This window comes from Lampris incognitus, chromosome 6 (genome assembly GCF_029633865.1).
Source record: "Lampris incognitus isolate fLamInc1 chromosome 6, fLamInc1.hap2, whole genome shotgun sequence".
In the NCBI taxonomy this organism is placed as follows: Eukaryota; Metazoa; Chordata; class Actinopteri; order Lampriformes; family Lampridae; genus Lampris; species Lampris incognitus.
Genome location: NC_079216.1, coordinates 584,530 through 606,938, shown reverse-complemented (window position 1 = coordinate 606,938; position 22,409 = coordinate 584,530). Strand labels below are relative to the sequence as shown.

General features: G+C 45.4%; 1 protein-coding gene across 1 annotated transcript in view; it reads left to right on the top strand.

Moving 5' to 3' along the window:
- The window catches only part of LOC130113901 (diacylglycerol kinase zeta-like), a 132,246-nt gene that overhangs the window by 24,853 nt on the left and 84,984 nt on the right, over window positions 1-22,409 (top strand). Inside the window, exons 5-13 of the mRNA XM_056281599.1 lie at window positions 41-97; window positions 241-309; window positions 431-502; window positions 3,658-3,774; window positions 3,980-4,054; window positions 11,734-11,835; window positions 11,991-12,073; window positions 12,167-12,227; window positions 12,462-12,575. Coding sequence (XP_056137574.1) covers window positions 41-97; window positions 241-309; window positions 431-502; window positions 3,658-3,774; window positions 3,980-4,054; window positions 11,734-11,835; window positions 11,991-12,073; window positions 12,167-12,227; window positions 12,462-12,575 — 750 coding nt within the window. The remainder of the gene's footprint in view (window positions 1-40; window positions 98-240; window positions 310-430; window positions 503-3,657; window positions 3,775-3,979; window positions 4,055-11,733; window positions 11,836-11,990; window positions 12,074-12,166; window positions 12,228-12,461; window positions 12,576-22,409) is intronic.

Sequence of the window (22,409 nt, the reverse complement as noted above, 5' to 3'; positions counted from 1 at the left end):
GGAGGATTCTCATGCCTTCATCATTTCCCTTTTTGTTCAGATTAATTTCAGGTGCAAACCATCATTCAGGGAACCGGGACCTCGAGCAATTCGAGAGGTTAGTCTGTGTGCTGGGTGTCTGCCTGTTGGCCTTGCACACCAAATAAATATATATAACTATAAAAAATAAATATATAGTATATGCAAGTGTAATTGCATATGTGAATATATCATACACACAGTTTGGTGTCATGTTCTCAGGCTAATGTTGTGCGACACCACTGGGTCCACAGGAGACGTCAGACAGGGAAGTGTCGACAGTGTGGGAAGGTACAGACCCTGTACTTTACATTTAATTCTTTATCAGAAAGTGTCAATTCATTTTGGGCTCATAACAAAGAGATAACCAATGATAATACCTGAATGCCCCAATCTCTATCCACAAAAACAGGGATTCCAACAGAAGTTTTCCTTCCACAGTAAAGATATTGTTGCCATCAGCTGCTCCTGGTGCAAACAGGCAGTAAGTACTACTCAATAAAGTAGTAGAAAGTACAAAATGAGGGTGACATAGCATTGATCTAAATTTGACCAAACAGAACAACTACATTGTAAGACCAGAATCGATTTATTCTAGCCTCCTGAGAATGATGTAAGATTGATCTAAGTTACATTATAGAATTCTGTGCTGAACAATTAAAAGCTGCATCAGGCCCTCAGGACCTCAAGCTGGCAAAATCAGCGGTAATCTTAAATCACTTGTTGACATGACTTGACTTGTTAAGATATATTTTTATGTTTTTCTGATATTTTGTTTTCTTTCATTCTGCTATGCATACCTGCTGGTACGGTGCGAGAATTGGATAGTGTCAGATAAGTGCACATGAGAGGCTGTCTGTCAGTTTTCTTGCTCTGGAAATTAAACAGAAATTTGAACCATAGATGAAAACCTCTACTACTTCTGCAGCTCTATATTATTTACCATGGAATGGTTGTGAAATGTGAACAACACAAAAAGAAATGGAGATGCTTCCCTAACATGTCAACACTATTCCATTCCCATGGTCGACCAACTACATATGATGGCACGTAGATTGGACAAGAATTCAACACAATTTTTCATTGAGGAGGATGAAGCCAGTGTGGCACTTCTTATAAACCAGCCAAATGGCATTTCTGCAGTAAATGTACATAACTCCGCTATTCCCACAATTTAGGTGAATTTCCACTGCTATTCTCTATTTGGCCATTAGGAGATGGCGTGTACTTGGTACCAGAACAACTTAGGCCGAAGATCGATGATAGACTTTGTAGTTGTATCGTCAGATCTGCAGCTGTATGTTTCGGACACTCGGGTGAAGAGAGGAGCAGTGTTGTCAACTTATCACCACCTGGTGGTTAGTTGGATCACATGGCAGGAAAGGCTGCCGGACAGACCTGGCAAACCCAAATGTGTAGTGAGGGTGAACTGGGAATGTCTAGCGGAGGCCCCTGTCCGTGAGGTCTTCAAATCCCACCTCCGGAAGAAGTTCTCGTGTATCCCAAGGGAGGCTGGGGACATGGAGTCTGAGTGGGCCATGTTCAATGCCTCTATTGCAGATGCAGCAGGTAGGAGCTGTGGTCATAAGGTCATTGGTGCCTGTCAAGGCAGCAACCTAAGAACCTGCTGGTGGACACCGGCGGTGAGGGAAGCCGTCAGGCTGAAGAAGGAGGTTTTTTGGGCTTGGTTGGCCCAGGGGTCTCCTGAAGAAGCAGACAGGCACCTGGAGGCTAGAAGAGCTGTGGCTTTGGCGGTCGCGGAAGCAAAAACTCGGATGTGGGAGGATTTCGGCAAGGCTATGGAGGAGGACTTTTGGTTGGCCTCAAGGAAGTTCTGGCAAACCATCCGGTGACTCAGGAAGGGAACCCGGACTGGGGATGTTATCAGGCGGTGGAAAGAACACTTTGAGGAGCTCCCGAACCCGGCTAATACGTCCTCAGTGGAGGAGGTAGAGTCTGAAGACTCGAGGGAAGCCCCACCCATATCCCTGGCATAGGTCGCTGAGGTAGTTAAGAAGCTCTTCGGTGGCAAGGCGCCAGGTGTGGATGAGATTTGCCCTGAGATGCTGAAGGCTCTGGACATTGTTGGGCTGTCTTGTCTGACATGCCTCTTCAGTGTTGCGTGGAGGTCGGGGACAGTACCTGTGGAGGGCAGACTGGGGTGGTGGTTCCCATATTTAAAAAAGGGGGCCGGAAGGTGTGCTCTAATTATGAGAGCATCATATTGCTCAGCCTCCCTGAGAAAGTCTACTCTAGGGTGCTGGAAAGGAGGCTCTGACTGATTGTCAAACCTCAGATCCAGGAGGAACAATGCGGATTCCGTGCTGGCCTTGGAACAACAGACCAACTCTTTACTCTTGCGGAAGTGCTGAGGGAGGCATGGGAGTTTGACCAGCCAGTCTACATGTGTTTTGTGGACTTGGAGAAAGCTTACAACCGTGTACTCCAGGGCACTCTGTGGGGGATACTGCAGGAGTATGGGGTACCAGAGCAGTTGCTGCAAGCCATCCGGTCCTTGTATAACCAAAGTGAGAGCTGTGTCCATATTCTTGGCACAAAGTCAAACACATTTTCAGTGGGTGTCGGACTCCGTCAAGGTTGTCCCTTGTCTCCGATTCTGTTTGTGATATTCATGGACAGGATCTCAAGGCGCAGCCAAGGCGATGAGTGTGTCCATTTTGGGAACCTGAGAATTGCATCTCTGCTCTTCGCAGATGATGTGGTTTTGTTGACTTCATCTGAACGCGACCTCCGGCATGCACTGGGGCGGTTTGCAGCTGAGTGTGAAATGGCCAGGATGAGAGCCAGCTCCTCCAAGTCTGAGGCCATGGTTCTCTACCGGAAAATGGTGGATTGCTCCCTCCAGGTTGGGGATGAGTTGTCGCCTCAAATGAAGGAGTTCAAGTATCTCGGGGACTTGTTCACGAGTGAGGGTAGGATGGAGCGGGAGATTGACAGGCAGATTGGTGCAGCATCAGCAGTAATGCGGATGTTGTACCGGACCGTTGTGGTGAAGAGGGAGCTGAGCCAGAAGGCAAAGCTCTCAATTTAGCAGTCAATCTTTGTTTCAATCCTCAACTATGGTCATGAGCTTTGGGTAGTGACCAAAAGGGTGAGATCGCGGATACAAGCAGCTGAAATGAGTTTCCTCTGTAGGGTGTCTGGGCTCAGCCTTAGAGATAGGGTGAGGAGCTCGGACATCCGGAGGGGGCTCGCAGTAGAGCCGCTGCTCCTTTGTGTTGAAAGGAGCCAGTTGAGGTGGTTCGAACATCTGATTAGGATTTCTACTGGGCACCTTCCTTTGGAGGTTTTCCGGGCACATCCAACTGGGAGGAGAAACCGGATAGACCCAGAACTTGCTGGAGTGACTACATGGCCAATCTGACCTGGGAATGCCTTGGGATCCCCCAGGAGGAGCTGGAGGGTGTTGCTGGGGAGAGGGACGTCTGGAGTACCCTACTTAGCTTGCTGCCAATGCGACCCGACCTTGGAGAAGCGGCTGATGATAAGATGAGATGAGATGTAAAAACATTTCAGTTGTATAGCATTCTTATTCTACTCACTAAATACCACTGAATGAGAGAGCTCAAAAAAAATAAAAGGGTCAGTGTGGCTGATGTTGTGATGTGTGTGTTTCAGTTTCACAACAAAGTGACCTGCTTCATGCTGCAGCAGATTGAGGAGCCGTGTTCCCTGGGAGCTCATGCTGCCGTCATGGTCCCTCCCACATGGATAGTCAGGGTCCGCCGACCACAGGTTTATTATTTATATATATATATATATATATATATATATATATATATATATATATATATATATACATACACACACACACACACACACACACATACACAAACACACACATTTTTTTTTGCTTTTGTCACAGACCAACACACACATTAGTCTCACGCACACACAAGCACAAATGGCCACTTATGGAGTCTTTGTCTTTCTCTTGTAGTCTTCTTTGAAATCCAGTAAGAAGAAAAAACGAACATCACTGAAAAGTAGCAAGTCCACCAAGAAGGGAGCAGAGGTGAGAAAGTTCTTAGTATACCCAGTCCCTCAACAGTCTACCCAGTCCTCCACCAGTCTACCCAGTCCCTCCACAGTCTACCCAGTCCTCCACTAGTCTACCCAGCCCTCCACCAGTCTACCCAGTCCCTCCATAGTCTACCCAGTCCCTCAACAGTCTACCCAGTCCTCCACCAGTCTACCCAGTCCTCCACCAGTCTACCCAGACCCTCAACAGTCTACCCAGTCTTCCACCAGTCTACCCACTCCCTCAACAGTCTACCCAGTCTTGCACCAGTCTACCCAATCCCTCAACAGTATACCCAGTCCCTCAACAATCTACCCAGTCCCTCCACAGTCTACCCAATCCTCCCCCAGTCTACCCATTCCTCCACCAGTCTATCCAGTCCCTCAACAATCTACCCAGTCCACCACTAGTCTACCCAGTCCCTCCACAGTCTACCCAGTCCTCCACTAGTCTACCCAGCCCTCCACCAGTCTACCCAGCCCTCCACCAGTCTACCCAGTCCCTCCATAGTCTACCCAGTCCCTCAACAGTCTACCCAGTCCTCCACCAGTCTATCCAGTCCCTCAACAGTCTACCCAGTCCTCCACCAGTCCACCCATTCCTCCACCAGTCTACTCAGTCCCTCAGCAGTCTACCCCAGTGGTTTAATATCTTTTTCTGTCATACCCCCCTTTGGAGGAAGAAACATTTTCATGCCCCCCGCCCCAACAAAATGGTGATAAAATGGGCGAAGTGTAAATATGTTTAAATAGCATCAAGATCATGAACATTCCTTTCACTTTTCTTTCAGTAATTTCTGTTGTGCAGATAACAAACACAAGTTCCACTTCAACTTTATCAAACCTCTTTTTGTGAGATGTGTCACTAGATTGCTCCATCAGTCTGTGTGCTTTTGCAAAAACAGAAAAACGAAATAAAATGTAAAAATCACTTTGCTAGAACAATAACTATACAGTTCAATCTATGCAGAAAAGAACAAATGCAGATATTTGGGAAAAATGATGAGCAAGTCAGTTTGTGAGAGCTCAAGTCTTATCACTGCATTAGTGCTGCAATCAGCCTGATTGCACTGCACATCTTTTCAAAACGGGGTTGCAGGCTTGATACTGCCACTGTCAAGTCATGCTCCATGTTGAGCTTAGATCTGTACTTTGTTTTACATGAGGCAGCAGCAGAAAAGCCCATCTCACAGAGACAGTGTGGTGAAGGGAAGCAGAATGCCCACAGTACTCTGTCCTATGAGTGGATACTCCCTCTCCACACCAAACCAGAATTCACTCAGTGTCTGAGCTGTAAAGCTCAGCCTCAGGGTGGAGTCAGATGTCATCTCCATGAACTGGTCCTCTTCAGCAGAGCCGAAATCAGCAGTTGCTGCTGTGTTGAATGGATCTGTCACCCAGCCATACTGAGCACTTGTTTGGGAAGGGATTTTGAAAGAATCCTCTCAGGGAAGAGATGTGCTCCTTAAGACATGAAATCACTGTGGTGGCTCCAGAATCACTGGTTTCAACAAATTCTCTCAGATTCTCAAAGAAATCAGTATTTACTTGATCAAGTCGCCTGCCCCACATCCCAAGCTTTCTAGTGAATGCACTGATCTTGTCTGCCAGGTGAGGAAGGTGCTGGTCTCTGCCTTGAAGCTGAAGATTTAATTCATTCAGCTTTCCAAATATATCACTGAGATGGGCCAGTTCCATCAGAAATTGTTCATCACTAAACTTGTTTGCAACTTCATGCATACGCTGCTCCTCCAGAAACACCCGAATTTCCTCTCTGAGCTCAAAGACTGGCAACAACACTTTACCTCGCGAGAGCCACCTAGCCTCGCTGTGGAACAACACAGCTGAATGTTCAGCTCCCATCTCCTCACAAAGTGCAGAGAAGAGCTGCACTCTCAGGGGTCTCGTTTTGATGAAATTGACCATGCTAACAACATCGGTCAAAACCTGGTTTAGGTCAGAGCTGATCTGCATTGGTGCTGGTGCTTCTCTGTGTATGACACATTGCGTCCATTGTGCATTTGGCCGCGAGACCCTCTTGATTAGTGCCTTAAATCCCTTCGTTTTCCCTGCCATGGTCTGTGCACCATCCGTGCAAACGCCCACACAGTTCTCCCATTTCAGCCCATGTTGTGTCACGGAATAGTCCAGAAGCCTGAAGAGCTCATCAGCTGTCGCTCTACTGGGACGTACTTGTAAAACAGCAAATGCTCGCACAGTGACTCTGACGTGACAAATGAACATAAGCAGTAAACAAGTGTCTTAATCACTTGTCAGGCCAAACGGTTGTCTTGCAGTTTTTCAATTAGTTGTTCTTCAAGGTCATTTGTTATGTCATATAGACATCTTGCAACTGTATCATTGAACAGAGGGACAGCCTTCAATTTTGCGGCGCTTGTCTCATCAAACATAGTTGACACCATATCTAAAGCTGCAGGAAGTATGAGCTTCTCTGCTATTGTGTGTGGTTTCTTGTACTGAACAATTCTGTATGATGCCATTAGTGCTTTGTTGTTCACTGATGCAGCTTCTGCAAAGCGGTGTTCCTGCTGACGGTACGCACCAAGTTTTCTCTGGAAGAACTCGAGTGGCTTATTGACGTGACTGGGGTGTAATGTCTTCAAGTGTCTTCTTAATGTGTTTGGTCTCATACTACCAGCTGCCAGTTTTCACACATAAAATACACACTGGTCTCTCCTCATCTCCCACCACATTCACTGTGAACCCAAGAGCAAGACAGGCATCGTCATATTTTCTGAACTTGGTTTTTGGTTGATTACCATCAGCGAAGCACTTTGTCTTGTTTGTCTTCGAAGCATCGCCTGTCTTTCTTTTCATCCCTGTCAAATATCTCTCCATTCTGTCAACCTACACACTCTGTCTCATGAAAGCACGTTTTGTTGATTGTTCCACCGTGAAAAAGATTCCAATGTCAAAACAGTAGTTCTGCACTACCCCCTTCCCCCCTGTCATGCCTCTGTGCCCCCTGGGGCGGGGGCGCCACACACTTTGAGAAACGCTGGTCTACCCAGTCCCTCAACAGTCTACCCAGTCCTCCCCCAGTCTACCCAGTCCCTCAACATTCTACCCTGTCCTCCACCAATCTACCCAGTCACTCAACAGTCTATCCAGTCTCTCACCAGTCTACCCTGTCCCTCAACAGTCTACCCAGGCCCTCACCATTCTACCCACTCCTCCACCAGTCTACCCAGTCGCTCAACAGTCAACCCAGTCCTCCACCAGTCTACAACGAACAAATTAAACAGCCAAACTTAAATATACAGAAACTTGACTGAATAATCAACAGCTTTGGGGCAAGTGGGTAGCAGAAGAAAACTGTACAGGACTCAAGACTGGGAGGAGTTGTCAGAGCAGGACAAGACATGAGACATAGAAACCAGGGCTGGAGTAGCCAGAACCAGGAGCGGCCATGACAAAATGACTGAGTGAATGAAGTAATGGTGTGATTTATTCAAATGCAGATTGTCCTAATCACTGTGATGTGTGAGTGTTTGCTTTATGTTGTCATGTCATGTTATGTTGTGTCTTCTATCACCTTTGTTAAGTTCAGAATAAATGACCTCAAAGTAATAGTTTAGAATTTTTGAAGTCTATCTCTATTTTATACTCACTGTTCATGTTTTACATAGGTAGGTTTCCTTTTCAGTTATCCATCCTTTTTTTCACACTGGACCCTCAGCTCGCATGCCTTTTGGCTTGAAGGGGGCAGCGCAAACCTTTCAGAGGCTGATGGACTCGGTGTTGCGTGACCTTGCTTTCGTGTTCGTTTATCTTGACGACATATTATTGGCCAGTCCGTCAGCTGAAGAGCACCTGGCGCACCTGAAACAGGTTTTCCGTCGTCTGGACGAACACGGCCTGATAGTCAACCCGGCCAAGTGTCAGTTTGGACTGCCGGTGATTGACTTCTTGGGTCACCGCATTTCGCCGCAAGGCGCGGTCCCGTTGCCTTCTAAGGTGCAAGCGGTGGCGGAATTTCCCCGCCTGGTCTCTGTTAAGGCATTGCAGGAATTCTTGGGCATGGTGAATTTCTATAACCGTTTCCTCCCTCGCGCTGCCCACCTCCTTCAGCCACTTTACGAAGCCCTGCGGCTTAAGAAGGCTAATGACCCTGTCGACTGGACTCCCGAACAGGTCCAGGCCTTTGACGGCGTCCATAGCTTTAACAACCGATGCGTCTGACATAGCCGTGGGGGCTGTGGTTGAACAGCGTGTGGTGAATGCGTGGCAGCCACTCGCATTCTTTAGCCGCAAACTGCGGGATAGCGAGCGCAAGTACAGCGTTTTTGACCGGGAGTTGCTGGCACTGCACCTTGCAACCCGGCATTTCCCCTTCCTGCTGGAGGGTCGCCCATTCACGGCTTATCTACTCATATATTTTCGTAATGTGTGTGTGTGTGTTAGTTAGTGTAGATAGCGGGACCGAAAACTAAAGCACTTATGATCCTAATTCTTTTTGGAGGTGGTAGGTATTGTTCCAGAGAGGACCAGAAAAATAGCAGAAAATTAAAATAATTATTGCATAATTATGCAAAATATGCATTTTCTAAAAATGGCTAAAAACCACTTTTCTCGGCATTTCAGATGATTTTGAGCATTTGGGGGGAGGGAGTTGGAGTGGGGGGGGGTTTAGGGGCAGGGGGAAGGCGGTTAGCTGGCAGGATGAAGAGGAGGGAGATTTAGACGGGTGGATAACCAAACCGCTACATTGTAGCGGGGTTCTTCTAGTGTGGATCATAAACCGCTGACTTTTGCCATGTCCAAGGTGACTGAGCCATGGTCTGCTCGTCAGCAGCGCCACCTGGCGGCCGTCTCTGATTTCACAACGGACATTCAGCATGTGGCCGGGAAGTCCAACCCTGTTGCTGATTGTCTGTTGCATGTGCTTGTGTGTCCTGTGCACCTCGGTGTGGATTTCTCCACTATGGCTGCCAACCAGCCCAGCGACCCGGACGTCCTTGCCCTTAGGTCAACGCGTACCGGTCTCAAGCTAGAGGATGTTGTGATGCAGGAAGGTGGTCCTACCCTCCTCTGCGATGTCTCCACCGGCCGTCCCCGTCCCGTTGTTCCAGTGGCCTGGCGCTGTTGAGTTTTCAAATCGATTCACTCCCTCTCGCATCCTGGAGTTTGGGTGTCGGTGAAGTTGGTCGGTTCCAAGTTCGTCTGGCCTGGCCTCCGCAAGGACGTAAAGGGGTGGACGGCTGCATGTGTGGCGTGCCAGCACACTAAGTCGCCCCTCGAACCGTTTCCGATCCCAGCCAGACGTTTCGACCACGTGCATGTGGACCTGGTGGGCCCTCTACCTTCTTCACAGGGTTTTACGCACCTGCTCACAATGGTAGATCGGACCACCAGGTGGCCAGAAGCTGTCCCTCTGTCCTCCACAACATCTGCGGACGTTGCACGCGCGTTTCTTTCCTCCTGGGTCGCTCGTTCCGGCACTCCGTCAGATATCACCTCAGACAGGGGCCCCCAGTTCGTGTCAGAGCTCTGGTCGGCACTTGCGCGATCCTTGGGTGTGCAGGTACACCACACTACCGCGTATCACCCGCAGGCTAACGGCTTGTGTGAACGTTTTCACCGGTTGTTCAAGGCAGCGCTGCGCTTTCAGATGGTAACTGGGTGGACCGTTTACCTTGGGTTATGCTCGGGTTGCGTTCGGCTCCTAAGGAGGACCTCGACGCTTCGCCCGCTTAGTTAGTGCTCAGTCAGCCACTCCGCGTCCCTGGGGAATTTTTGCGTGGGAGTTCCGCTCCTCGACCCCGTCCGGCCGTTTATCCATTTTTTGTCCGACAGCACTCGAGTTCCAGGCCCCGTTCACCACTGTTTTCCGCGGTCGTTCGTGCCTGCGGAGCTCATGTCGGCTCGTTTTGTTTTTGTACGGCATGATGCTCACCGCTCGCCCCTCCAACCCCCATACGATGGCCCATTTCGGGTTCTTGAGACGGGTCCTAAGGGTTTTGTGCTGGATATGGGTGGGTGTAGGGAGCGTGTCACGCTTGATAGGCTTAAACCGGCGCACAGGGTGGCAGGCGAAGTTGTGTTTCCGGCCCAGGTTCCCCGTCGGGGTTGCCCTCCTTCCAGGACCCCGGCAGTGTCTTCACGGGTTCAGCATTCTGCTTCTCAGCCGGCATTGGACTGTGTTTCACCTACTGTTTCGGCTGAGGGATGGCGCAGCCGTTATGGCAGGCTGCTTAAGCCTCCAGTGAGACACTGATTTTCTTTCCAGGAGTCCCTTCTTGGTGTTCGGGGGGGGGGGGGGCTGTGTGGCGGACACTGGGGCCTGTGCCTCTCACCCAGCAGGGCTGTGGGCTGGGAGCATGGTTTACATTCCCGGGCTCGCTGGTGCAGGGTTGTTCCTGCTGCAGTTTGGGTTTTGGAGTTGAGGAATAAACATCAAACTCGCCTTCATCGCCTGTGTTTTTCCTTATCCTGCCACAACATATGAATATTTTGCCATGAATAAGATGAAATATCGGATAACTTGTCTTATGAGCTGTTTTGAAGCAGTGGACTGCAGGGCTTGCATTAATTCTAGAAAAGACAATTAGGCCTAATTCAATTCATTTCAATTCAATTTATTGTCATTAAAACAATGTGCAGGGCTACAGCTTCACCAAACAGTGCAAGACAGACATAGACAAACAGTATAAGATATACACACATGAAGACTAAAATCTAAAGATAAGTTAGAAAAAAGAGCATCAGTATAAACATATTTACAGACATTCAGTGGGTAGCCAGGTTCTGGTGGGCAACAGCTTGTGGAAAGAAGCTGTTTTTGAGCCTGGTAGTGCGGGCTCTGAGGCTCCTGTAGCGCCTCTCAGAGTGCAGGGGGGAGAACAGTCCATGGTTGGGGTGGGTGGGATCTCTGCTGATGCTCAGACCCCTTCAAAGGTAGCGTTTATGATAAATGTCTTTTATGGCTGGGAGCTGGGTACCGGTGATATGCTTGGCTGCCTTGACGACCCACTGCAGAGCTTTCTGGTCTACTGAGGTGCAGTTGCCGTACCACACTGAGATGCAGATGGTCAGGATGCTCTCTATGGTGCAGTGGTAGAAGTTGGTGAGAATTTTGGGGGATAGACAGGCGCTCCTCATTCTCCTCAGGAAATGCAGGCGTTGTTGGGCCTTTTTCACAAGAGTCTGGGTGTTTGATGTCCAGGAGAGGTCCTCACTGAAATGGACTCCAAGGAATTTAAAGCTGCAGACATGCTCCACTTCCACCCCATTGACATGTATGGGGGAGTGGCTGCAGCTGCTAGACCTCCTGAAATCCACAATCAGCTCCTTCGTCTTCTGCACATTGAGGACAAGATTGTTGGTGGTGCACCATGATGTGAGGTGCTGAATCTTACCCCTGTAGCTCCATAGTACTGGCTGTCTACTGTTTTTATTAAGTCGACTGGTTGTTTGCTGTTTCTACTATGTCTGATGTTTCTATTCAGTCTACTTGCTGTTTACCATTTCTGTTCAGTCTGCTGGCTGTGTGCTGTTCCTATTCAGTCCACTAGTTTTTTGCTGTTTTTATTCATACTGAATATATTCTATTCATTCTACTAACTCCCTCCTGTCTCTCTTCAATCTATTGGTTGTCTACTGTTTCTCTTTATTCTCCTGACTGTCTAGTATGTGTCTGTGGTGTCTGTTCAGCTCCAAGATGGCCGCTTCAAGCCTTTCCTGGTCAAACCCCTTCCCTCCCAACTAATGAAGCCTCTGGTGGTGTTTGTCAACCCTAAGAGTGGTGGAAACCAGGTAGGAGGCTGCAGACAAGACCAAGCTTTAAATGGAACACCCTTTTTTTAAGTCCCCACAAGAACTCCAGTAGATACATAGAATAACTTCAGTTGAGAGAGCTGAGGTTCAGGGCATCAGGCTTCATTTTTTTAATGTGGGACGTTTTTGACTAGGGAGTGAAGATAATCCAGTCCTTCATGTGGCACCTGAATCCTCGCCAAGTGTTTGACCTGTCACATGGAGGGCCCAGAGAGGGGTAAGAGACCAAAACACACTCCCAACACTAGTTTTCAGAGGCGTCTGAAGGTACTGACTGACATTAATTCTTTGTTTTGCCCCGCCCCCCCAGGTTGGAACTGTATGCCAAAGTTCCCAACCTGAGGATCTTGGCTTGCGGTGGTGACGGGACTGTGAGTCTAATGTTATTCAAAACTTTTCAATTTGGAGATTTGCGCCTGGTCCATCTTTTCTGTTCAGGAACAATTTATTGTCATTTCTATCATGTACTCACATACAAAAAAGAAACAGAATCTCTATTCAATTGTGTGTGTATGTTGGTTTTTAAGCTATGTTTTTTGGTTGGTTTGTATGTGCATGTTGGCAAATGTTTAGTTTGTTTCTCTTATAACTGTCTGTGTTTTCAGGTGGGTTGGATCTTATCAGTGTTGGATCAGCTGAACCTTTGCCCCCAGCCGGCCGTGGCCATCCTCCCCTTGGGCACCGGCAACGACCTGGCCAGGACCCTAAACTGGGGTGGGGTAAGTCCACCCTATCTCTTCTGTTTTACATTCTACTTTATCTGCATGATTGGTGTGGTTGAAGAAAAGAAGTAAAAGTATAAAAAAAGTTGGAATGGAGCCAGCTCCTACAATCTCATGTATATTCCCTTCAGCAGCACTACAAGTGGCTAAGGCTACTTTAATGTCAGCACACATATATAGTTAAATGAAATTTTCCATTAAAAAGGTGATATGTAACATTTCTGCATTAACTGCTACTACTACTATGACTACGACTACTACTACTTTCAGCTGCTCCCGTTAGGGGTCACCACAGCGGATCATGCGTTTCCATCTCTTCCTGTCCTCTGCATCTTCCTCGGTCACATCAGCCACCTGCATGTCCTCCCTCTCCACATCCATAAACTCCTCTTTGGCCTTCCTCTTCTCCTCTTCCCTGGCAGCTCCATATTCAGCATCCTTCTCACAATATACCCAGCATCTCTCCTCCACACATGTCCAAACCATCTCAATCTTGTCTATCTTGCTTTGTCTCTAAACCAGCGGTCGGGAACCTATGGCTCGCGAGCCATATATGGCTCTTCCGGTGACGGCATATGGCTCCCAGACAATTTTGAGTTGAAAAAAAATCAGTTTGGAACTGATTTTAAAATGCTTGTGATATTTCTTAATAATACAGTGTCATTTTAAAGTAAACAGAAATTCGTTTTGAAGATAAATTTCACAGGTCACGGGTCACCCGTGGGTCGGGTCGGGAACCAATGGCTCGCGAGCATGTCCGGGTCATTGTAAAGGTGAAGAAATTAATTTATCAGATAGCCAACTAGTTTATCCGCTTCAACCCTTGTAACGGAAAAGATGGCGAAAAGAAAAAAAGACGATGATTACCGTGCAATCCAGGCTGCGTGGACAGAGGAATTTGCATTTGTGGAGAGAGCAGGATCTGCGATATGTCTAATATGCAATGATAAAATTGCATCGATGAAACGGTCAAATATAAAGCGGCACTTCGATACGCACCATGCTTCATTTGCATGGAAATATCCAGCGGAGGACAGCAGGAAAAGGGCATGCGAGGAGCTACAGCGGAGAATGCAGACGAGTCAGCAGCAACTACGTGTGTGGACCAAGCAAGGTGACGGGAATTCCGCTAGCTTTGCGGGGGCTTTGGCAATAGTAAGGAATGGAAAGTCATTCACAGATGGCGAGTATGCCAAAACACTCATGCTTGATGTGGCCAATGAACTGTTTGATGACTTCCCAAATAAAGACGAGATAATCAAACGAATAAAAGACATGCCCCTGTCAGCAAGAACTGTGCACGATCATAGCATCATGCTGGCAAATCAAGTCGAGGAAACACAAATTAAGGACATAAACGCCGGGACATACTTTTCTCTCGCGTTAGATGAGTCAACAAACGTTAGCCATCTATCTCAGTGCAGTATCATTGCCAGGTATGCTGCAGGTGATACACTGCGTGAGGAAAGCTTGGCTGTTTTGCCAATGAAAGGGACAACAAGAGGAGAGGATTTATTCACGTCTTTCATGGAGTTTGCTAAAGAAAAAAAACTACCGATGGATAAACTTATTTCTGTCTGTACTGATGGTGCACCCTGTATGTTGGGGAAGAACAAAGGATTTGTAGCGCTTCTCCGTGAACATGAAAAGAGAGCCATCCTAAGTTTTCATTGCATCCTGCACCAGGAGGCGCTTTGCGCTCAGACGTGTGGCCAGGAGCTTGGTGAGGTGATGTCGCTGGTCATTCGAGTGGTCAACTTTATTGTTGCCCGAGCTTTAAATGATCGGCAGTTTAAAGCTCTGTTAGAAGAAGTTGGGAATCATTATCCCGGTCTGCTTTTACACAGCAACGTGCGTTGGTTGTCAAGGGGGAAGGTGCTCAGCCGTTTTGCAGCTTGCCTGAGTGAAATCCGGACTTTTCTTGAAATGAAAGGCGTCAAGCATCCTGAGCTAGACAACACTGACTGGCTCCTGCAGTTTCACTATCTCGTGGACATAACTGGCCATCTGAACCAGCTCAATGTGAAAATGCAAGGTATTGGAAATACAATCTCATCCCTTCAACAAGCAGTGTTTGCATTTGAAAGCAAGCTGGAAGTCTTTCTCAGGGACATTGAAACAGGTCGTCTTCTGCACTTTGAAAGACTGCAACAATTTAGAGATGCATGCTTAGCAAGTGACTCCACTCAACATCTGGATCTCCAGCAGCTAGCTGGCTTTACGTCCAATCTCCTGCAGTCATTCAAAGCACGTTTTGGAGAATTTCGTGCGCGCGCTGGTCTTTTCAAGTTCATCACTCATCCACATGAGTGTGCAGTGGACAAAATCGACCTGACATGCATCCCCGGGGTCTCTATCGGAGACTTTGAGCTGGAAGTTGCTGACCTGAAGGCATCGGACATGTGGATGAGTAAGTTCATGTCACTTAATGGAGAGTTGGAAAGTCTTGCGCGACAGCGAGCAGAGCTGGCGAGGGAACACAAGTGGACAGAAATGAAAAATCTTCAACCTGAAGACCAGCTGGTTCTTAAAACTTGGAACGAGCTTCCTGTGACATACCACACAATGCAGCGTGTGAGTATTGCCGTATTGACCATGTTTGGCTCTACATATGCATGTGAGCAGTCATTCTCGCATATGAGGAACATTAAGACCAACCTACGCTCACGTTTAACTGATGGAAGCCTCAACGCCTGCATGAAGCTCAACCTCACCACGTATGAACCAGACTACAAGGCCATCAGCAAAACCATGCAGCACCAGAAGTTGCATTAAAAGTAAGACATATTTAATTTATTATACGTTAAAAATACTATATGGCTCTCAATGAAATATATTTAGAAATATTTGGCTTTTATGGCTCTCCCAGTCAAAAAGGTTCCTGACCCCTGCTCTAAACTGTCCAACCTGAGCTGCCCCTCTAATATACTCGTTCCTAATCCTGTCCTTCTTCATCACTCCCAATGAAAATCTTGTTATCTTCAACTCTGCCACCTCTAGCTCCACCTCCTGTCTTTTCATCAGTGCCACCGTCTCCAAACCATATAACATAGCTGGTCTCACTACCATCTTGAAATCTTCCCTTTAACTCTTGCTGGTACCCTTCTGTCACAAATCACTCCTGACACTCTTCTCCACCCACTCCACCCTGCCTGCACTTTCTTCTTCACCTCTCTTCTGCACTCCCCGTTACTTTGAACAGTCAACTCCAAGTATTTAAACTCATACGTCTTCATCACCTCTACTCCTTGCATCCTGACCATTCCGCTGTCCTCCCTCTCATTCACGCATATATATTCCGTCTTGCTCCTACTGACTTTCATTCCTCTTTTCTCCAGTGCATACCGCCACTTCTCAGGCTCTACTCAACCTGCACCCTACTCTCACTACAGCTCACAATGTCATCCATGAACATCATAGTCCATGGAGACTCCTGCCGGATCTCGTCCGTCAACCTGTCCATCACCACTGACAAAAAGAAAGGGCTCAGAGCTGATCCGTCATTCCAACCGTACACCTCACCACTGTCACACTGCCCTCATACATATCCTGCACCACTCTTACATACTTCTCTGCAACTCCCATCTTCCTCATACAATACCACACCTCCTCTCTCAGCACCCTGTCGTGTGCTTTCTCTGAATCTACAAAGACACAATGTAACTCCTGGCCTTCTCTATACTTCTCCATCAACATTCTCAAAGCAAACATCACATCTGTGGCGCTCTTTCGTGGCATGAAACCATACTGCTGCTCGCTGATCATCACCTCTCCTCTTAACCTAGCTTCTATTACTCTTTCCCATATCTTCATACTGTGGCTGATCAACTTAATACCTCAGTAGTTGCTACAGTTGTGCACATCACCCTTGTTCTTGAAAATCGGTACCAGTATGCTTCTCCACTCCTCAGATATCCTCTCGCTTTCCAAGATTGTGTGAAACAATCTAGTTAAAAACCCCACTGCCTACAGCCATCCTTGCCAAAAGACTGGAAACTATCCTTCCCCAGCTTATACATAATGACCAGACTGGGTTTATCCCACAAAGACAAGCTCACGATAATATTAGACGGTCATTGCACATATTAAACCATATCCAACATTATAAATTGGAAGCCCTCTTAGTTAGTCTGGATGCTGAGAAGGATTTTGATTCAGTGAGTTGGCTCTTCTTATACAACATTCTTGAAAAATTGACCTATACAAAAACTTTGTAAAGGGCATCTGTACATTATATAATAAACCATTAGCCCGAATTAAAATAAATGGGTACCTTTCAGACACTATTATATTAGAGCGTGGTTCGAGACAAGGGTGCCCAATCTCACCATTACTCTTAGCGCTTTATATTGAGCCTCTTGCACAGTGGATAAGGCACACTGAAAGCATCAAAGGTATCTGCATAAATGGAGAAGACCACAAACTGGCATTGTATGCTGATGATATTTTGATTTATTTAAGTAAACCCCCGAACTAATTTTCTGAATTGATGAAACTTCGAGAAACATTTGGTAAATATGCAGGATACAAACTAAATGTAAAGAAAACGCAAATTCTGGCTTTTAATTATACACCCTCAAAACACCTTAGGGAAAAATTCCACGTTAACTGGAATCAGAACTCACTGAAATATTTAGGAATATACTTACCGAAAAAAATCTCAACACTGGCAGAGATAAATTATGGTCCCCTCTTAACAAAAATTAAAGACGACATACATAGATGGAATGCTGTCTCTTTCCTTGGTCTCAGTCATCGAATTGATTGTGTAAAGATGAACATCCTTCCACAATATCTCTATTTATTTCAAGCACTCCCTGTAGAAATTTCTTCAAAAGAATTCTCTGACTTGAATAAGATCATTTCCAGATTTATTTGGCAGGGAAAAAAACCCAGGGTTAAACTCAAAACTCTACAACTACCAAGGGAGAAAAGATAAATGTCATTACCCTGTTTCAAGGATTATTTTTATGCAGCTCAGACTAAACCCTTAATCAACATATGTAACCCAACATTTCATGCCAGGTGGAGAGACATTGAACTCTCCATTATGAATGATTCTCCAATTCATGCAGTATTGGCTCACAAAAATTTAGGAAGGTTTATAGATAAGGTGCAAAATCCATGGGTTAACGCCCAACTAAAAATCTGGAATATGATAAGAGATTATAAACTGGGCTATACATTACAAATAATTCAATGGTGTGCCTATGAACCTGAGTTCAAGCCTAATGAAATGGATTATAGATTTAAGTCCTGGATTTCAAAAGGAATAACAACATTCAATTCCCTAACAGAAAAGGGACACTTAAAAGACTTTGAAAAGTAGAGGAAAGAATATGATCTTGAAAAATCTGATTTTTATAGGTATCTCCAGATACGTAATCATTTTGAACATAACATTAAAGGTAAAACAGACTTTAATGATCCTGTACTGAGGATATTTAGTGGTGCCTATCAAAAAGACTCAAATAGGGGTGTTGTCTCGAGATTTTATAAAGGCCTTATGACAAAAAAATCTCACTCTACATAATACATCAAAGAAAAATGGGAAAAAGAAGGTAACTTTACAATACCAAATGACAGTTGGCTTGATGTATGTAAATTCCATTGGAAATGCACCAACTCCCACATATGGCGGGAGTTTGGGTGGAAGTGTTTTAGTCGATTTTTTATTACACCAAAACAGAAAGCACATATTGATGGGGGGGGGGGACACCAAATGTTGGAGACAGTGTGGACTTCAGGAAGCCAACCACTGGCACATATTCTGGGAGTGCCCAATGATAAGACCTTTCTGGGCAGAGCTTCACAAAGCATTGAAAAGCATACTTAATAATGATCTGCCCTTGCAATTTTCCACAATATTCTTAGGAACTGCCGATTTCCAGGCAGGACAGCCGGATGAATATTTATTTGGTATTTTGACATGTGCTGGTAAAAAGCACTCACAAGACATTGGTTACTTCCCAAACCCCCCACAATACAGGAGTGGATAGATATAGTAAAGGACATTTATGTTATGGAAAAGATTACTTTTTCCCTCCGTCTTCAGAAAAAGAAGTTTGTTAAATTCTGGACCAAGTGGGTCAAATATGTGAGGCCCTTAAGGCCAGATTTTGTGGAGATATTGAATTAATTAGATTTTAATACACCCTCTCTCTCTACCCTCACACTCCTTTTCCCTACCATGCATTGGGAACCTTCACACTCTCCCTACCACAAACTGGGAATCCTCATATCACCTCTCTCCTGTATAGTCTTATGGACACACCAGGGATGGAAATTAGCACCCGCTACACGCCAAATGCGGGTGGATTTGCTCAACCCTACCAGCCACTGTGGCGGGTAAAGAAAAGTAGCAATTTGTGACGTACTGAATCGCGAATCTGCCTTATCCTCCCCCCCCCCATGACCCGCCCTACTCTGCCTCTGATTGGCTAGTACTTGTTGCCATCGTTGGTTAGCCAATCAGAGGCAGAGTATAGGGACACTTGTCTTGCGAGTCTGCTAATTCACACAGACACTTTCGAGGACGAGGAGAGAGCCAGAAAACACAATGTGGCGTTACATCGCAGGGGTTAAGAGGTCTGCAGAGAAAACATCCCAGGAGGAGACACAGGTTAAAGAGGCGAAGACGAAACGAAAAGGGTTTTTTTAATAAGAAGTGGAGAATAACTGACAACGGAGACAGAGAGTCCCGTGATTGGTTAGTTGACGAGGGAACAAGCCAGACAATGTTCTGTTGGGTATGTTGTCAACACGCTTCGGATGCCAACAAGAAAGCTAACAGTTTCATTATTGGGACTAAAAACCTAAAATTGGAAGCCGTAAAAGACCATGAATCATCCAAATGCCACATCCATGTAATAAAGATAGTACAGGGAAAATCGACCCCAAGGGTTCCGCTGCCATGAAGGCACTAAACAGCCTGAAGACGTCCCACTTAAAGAAGATGAGCCTACTGTTTAGAAATGCCCACGCCATCGCCAGAAAAGGTAGCCCGTTTACACATTACGTGTGGCAATGCAAGTAAATCGTAATTAAAAAAAAAATCTATTCACTAACGTTAGATTAAGTGTTGAATTAAGGTCAGAATATAGCTGTCATGTAATGTCATTAGCTAGCTAACGTTACGTGTAGTTAGCAAGTAAATGGTCATTTACTAACGTTAGATGAAGTGTTGAATGAAGACCCATACTGACACAATTCCCTCTACTTGTTACAGTCTTGCTTTATGTAATAATAAAGGGAATTTTGGTGGCACTGATACACTGGTTATTTTTTGACAAATATGTTAAATGTTTTAAAGGTAGTGTACACAATTTTGAAAACCATAGAAGAGTAAACTAGATTTTGAAAATAGTATTTTAAGAGTTGAAATATTTAAAATAGCCTATTGCTTGAATATTGTAGATCCTGTTTTATTATTTTTCACATGCAGTTACACACTGCCGGTTAAAACAAGAAAGTGGCTGGTAAAAAAATTGAGTGGCTGGTAGATTTTGGAATCCACCAGCCACAGTGGCAGGTGGACAAAACAGTTAATTTCCACCCCTGGTACACACGTTACCTCTCCCAAATTGTATAACGTTCTTAAAGTTTGCCTTTTTTATGTGTATGTGTATGTATGTGTGTGTTTGTATATATGTGTGTGTGTATGTATATATATACACTACCGTTCAAAAGTTTGGGATCACCCAAACAATTTTGTGTTTTCCATGAAAAGTCACACTTATTCACCACCATATGTTGTGAAATGAATAGAAAATAGAGTCAAGTCTTGTTCTTAGCTGTAGGAAATCTTCAATTTCTTAGCAATTTCTCGCATGGAATAGCCTTCATTTCTAAGAACAAGAATAGACTGTCGAGTTTCAGATGAAAGTTCTCTTTTTCTGGCCATTTTGAGCGTTTAATTGACCCCACAAATGTGATGCTCCAGAAACTCAATCTGCTCAAAGAAGTGCCCATCCAACCAATCCAACTTGTGGGAGCTGCTTCTGGAAGCGTGGGGTGCAATTTCTCCAGATTACCTCAACAAATTAACAGCTAGAATGCCAAAGGTCTGCAATGCTGTAATTGATGCAAATGGAGGATTCTTTGACGAAAGCAAAGTTTGATGTAAAAAAAATCTTATTTCAAATACAAATCATTATTTCTAACCTTGTCAATGTCTTGACTCTATTTTCTATTCATTTCACAACATATGGTGGTGAATAAGTGTGACTTTTCATGGAAAACACGAAATTGTTTGGGTGATCCCAAACTTTTGAACGGTAGTGTACGTATATACAGTGGTGTGAAAAAGTGTTTGCCCCCTTCCTGATTTCTTATTTTTTTGCATGTTTGTCACACTTAAATGTTTCAGATCATCAAACAAATTTAAATATTAGACAAAGATAACACAAGTAAACACAAAATGCAGTTTTTAAATGAAGGTTTTTATTATTAAGGGGAAAAAAAATCCAAAGCTACATGGCCCTGTGTGAAAAAGTGATTGCCCCCTAAACCTAATAACTGGTTGGGCCACCCTTAGCAGCAACAACTGCAATCAAGCGTTTGCGATAACTGGCAATGAGTCTTTTACAGCGCTGTGGAGGAATTTTGGCCCACTCATCTTTGCAGAATTGTTGTAATTCAGCCACATTGGAGGGTTTTCGTGCATGAACCGCCTTTTTAAGGTCATGCCACAGCATCTCAATCGGATTCAGGTCAGGACTTTGACTAGGCCACTCCAAAGTCTTCATTTTGCTTTTCTTAAGCCATTCAGAGGTGGACTTGCTGGTGTGTTTTGGATCATTGTCCTGCTGCAGAACCCAAGTGCGCTTCAGCTTGAGGTCACGAACAGATGGCCGGACATTCTCCTTCAGGATTTTTTGGTAGACAGCAGAATTCATGGTTCCATTTACCAAAGCAAGTCTTCCAGGTCCTGAAGCAGCAAAACAGCCCCAGACCATCACACTACCACCACCATATTTTACTGTTGGTATGATGTTCCTATTCTGAAATGTTGTGTTACTTTTATGCCAGATGTAATGGGACACACACCTTCCAAAAAGTTCAACTTTTGTCTCGTCAGTCCACAGAGTATTTTCCCAAAAGTCTTGGGGATCATCAAGATGTTTTCTGGCAAAACTGAGATGAGCCTTTATGTTTTTTGCTCAGCAGTGGTTTTCGTCTTGGAACTCTGCCATGCAGGCCATTTTTGCCCAGTCTCTTTCTTATGGTGGAGTCATGAACACTGACCTTAACTAAGGCAAGTGAGGCCTGCAGTTCTTTGGATGTTGTTGTGGGGTCTTTTGTGGCCTCTTGGATGAGTCGTCGCTGTGCTCTTGGGGTAATTTTGGTCGGCCGGCCACTCCTGGGAAGGTTCACCACTGTTCCATGTTTTCGCCATTTGTGGATAATGGCTCTCACTGTGGTTCGCTGGAGTCCCAAAGCTTTAGAAATGGCTTTATAACCTTTTCCAGACTGATAGATTTCAATTACTTTGTTTCTCATTTGTTCCTGAATTTCTTTGGATTGCAGCATGATATCTAGCTTTTGAGGATCTTTGGTTTACTTGACTTTGTCAGGCAGGTCCTATTTAAGTGATTTCTTGATTGAGAAGAGGTGTGGCAGTAATCAGGCCTGGGTATGGCTAGAGAAATTGAACTCAGCTTTCCAAAGATGTAATAAACCACACTTAATTTATGTTTTAACATGGGGGCAATCACTTTTTCACACAGGGCCATGTAGCTTTGGATTTTTCTTTTCCCTTAATAATAAAAACCTTCATTTAAAAACTGCATTTTGTGTTTACTTGTGTTATCTTTGTCTAATATTTAAATT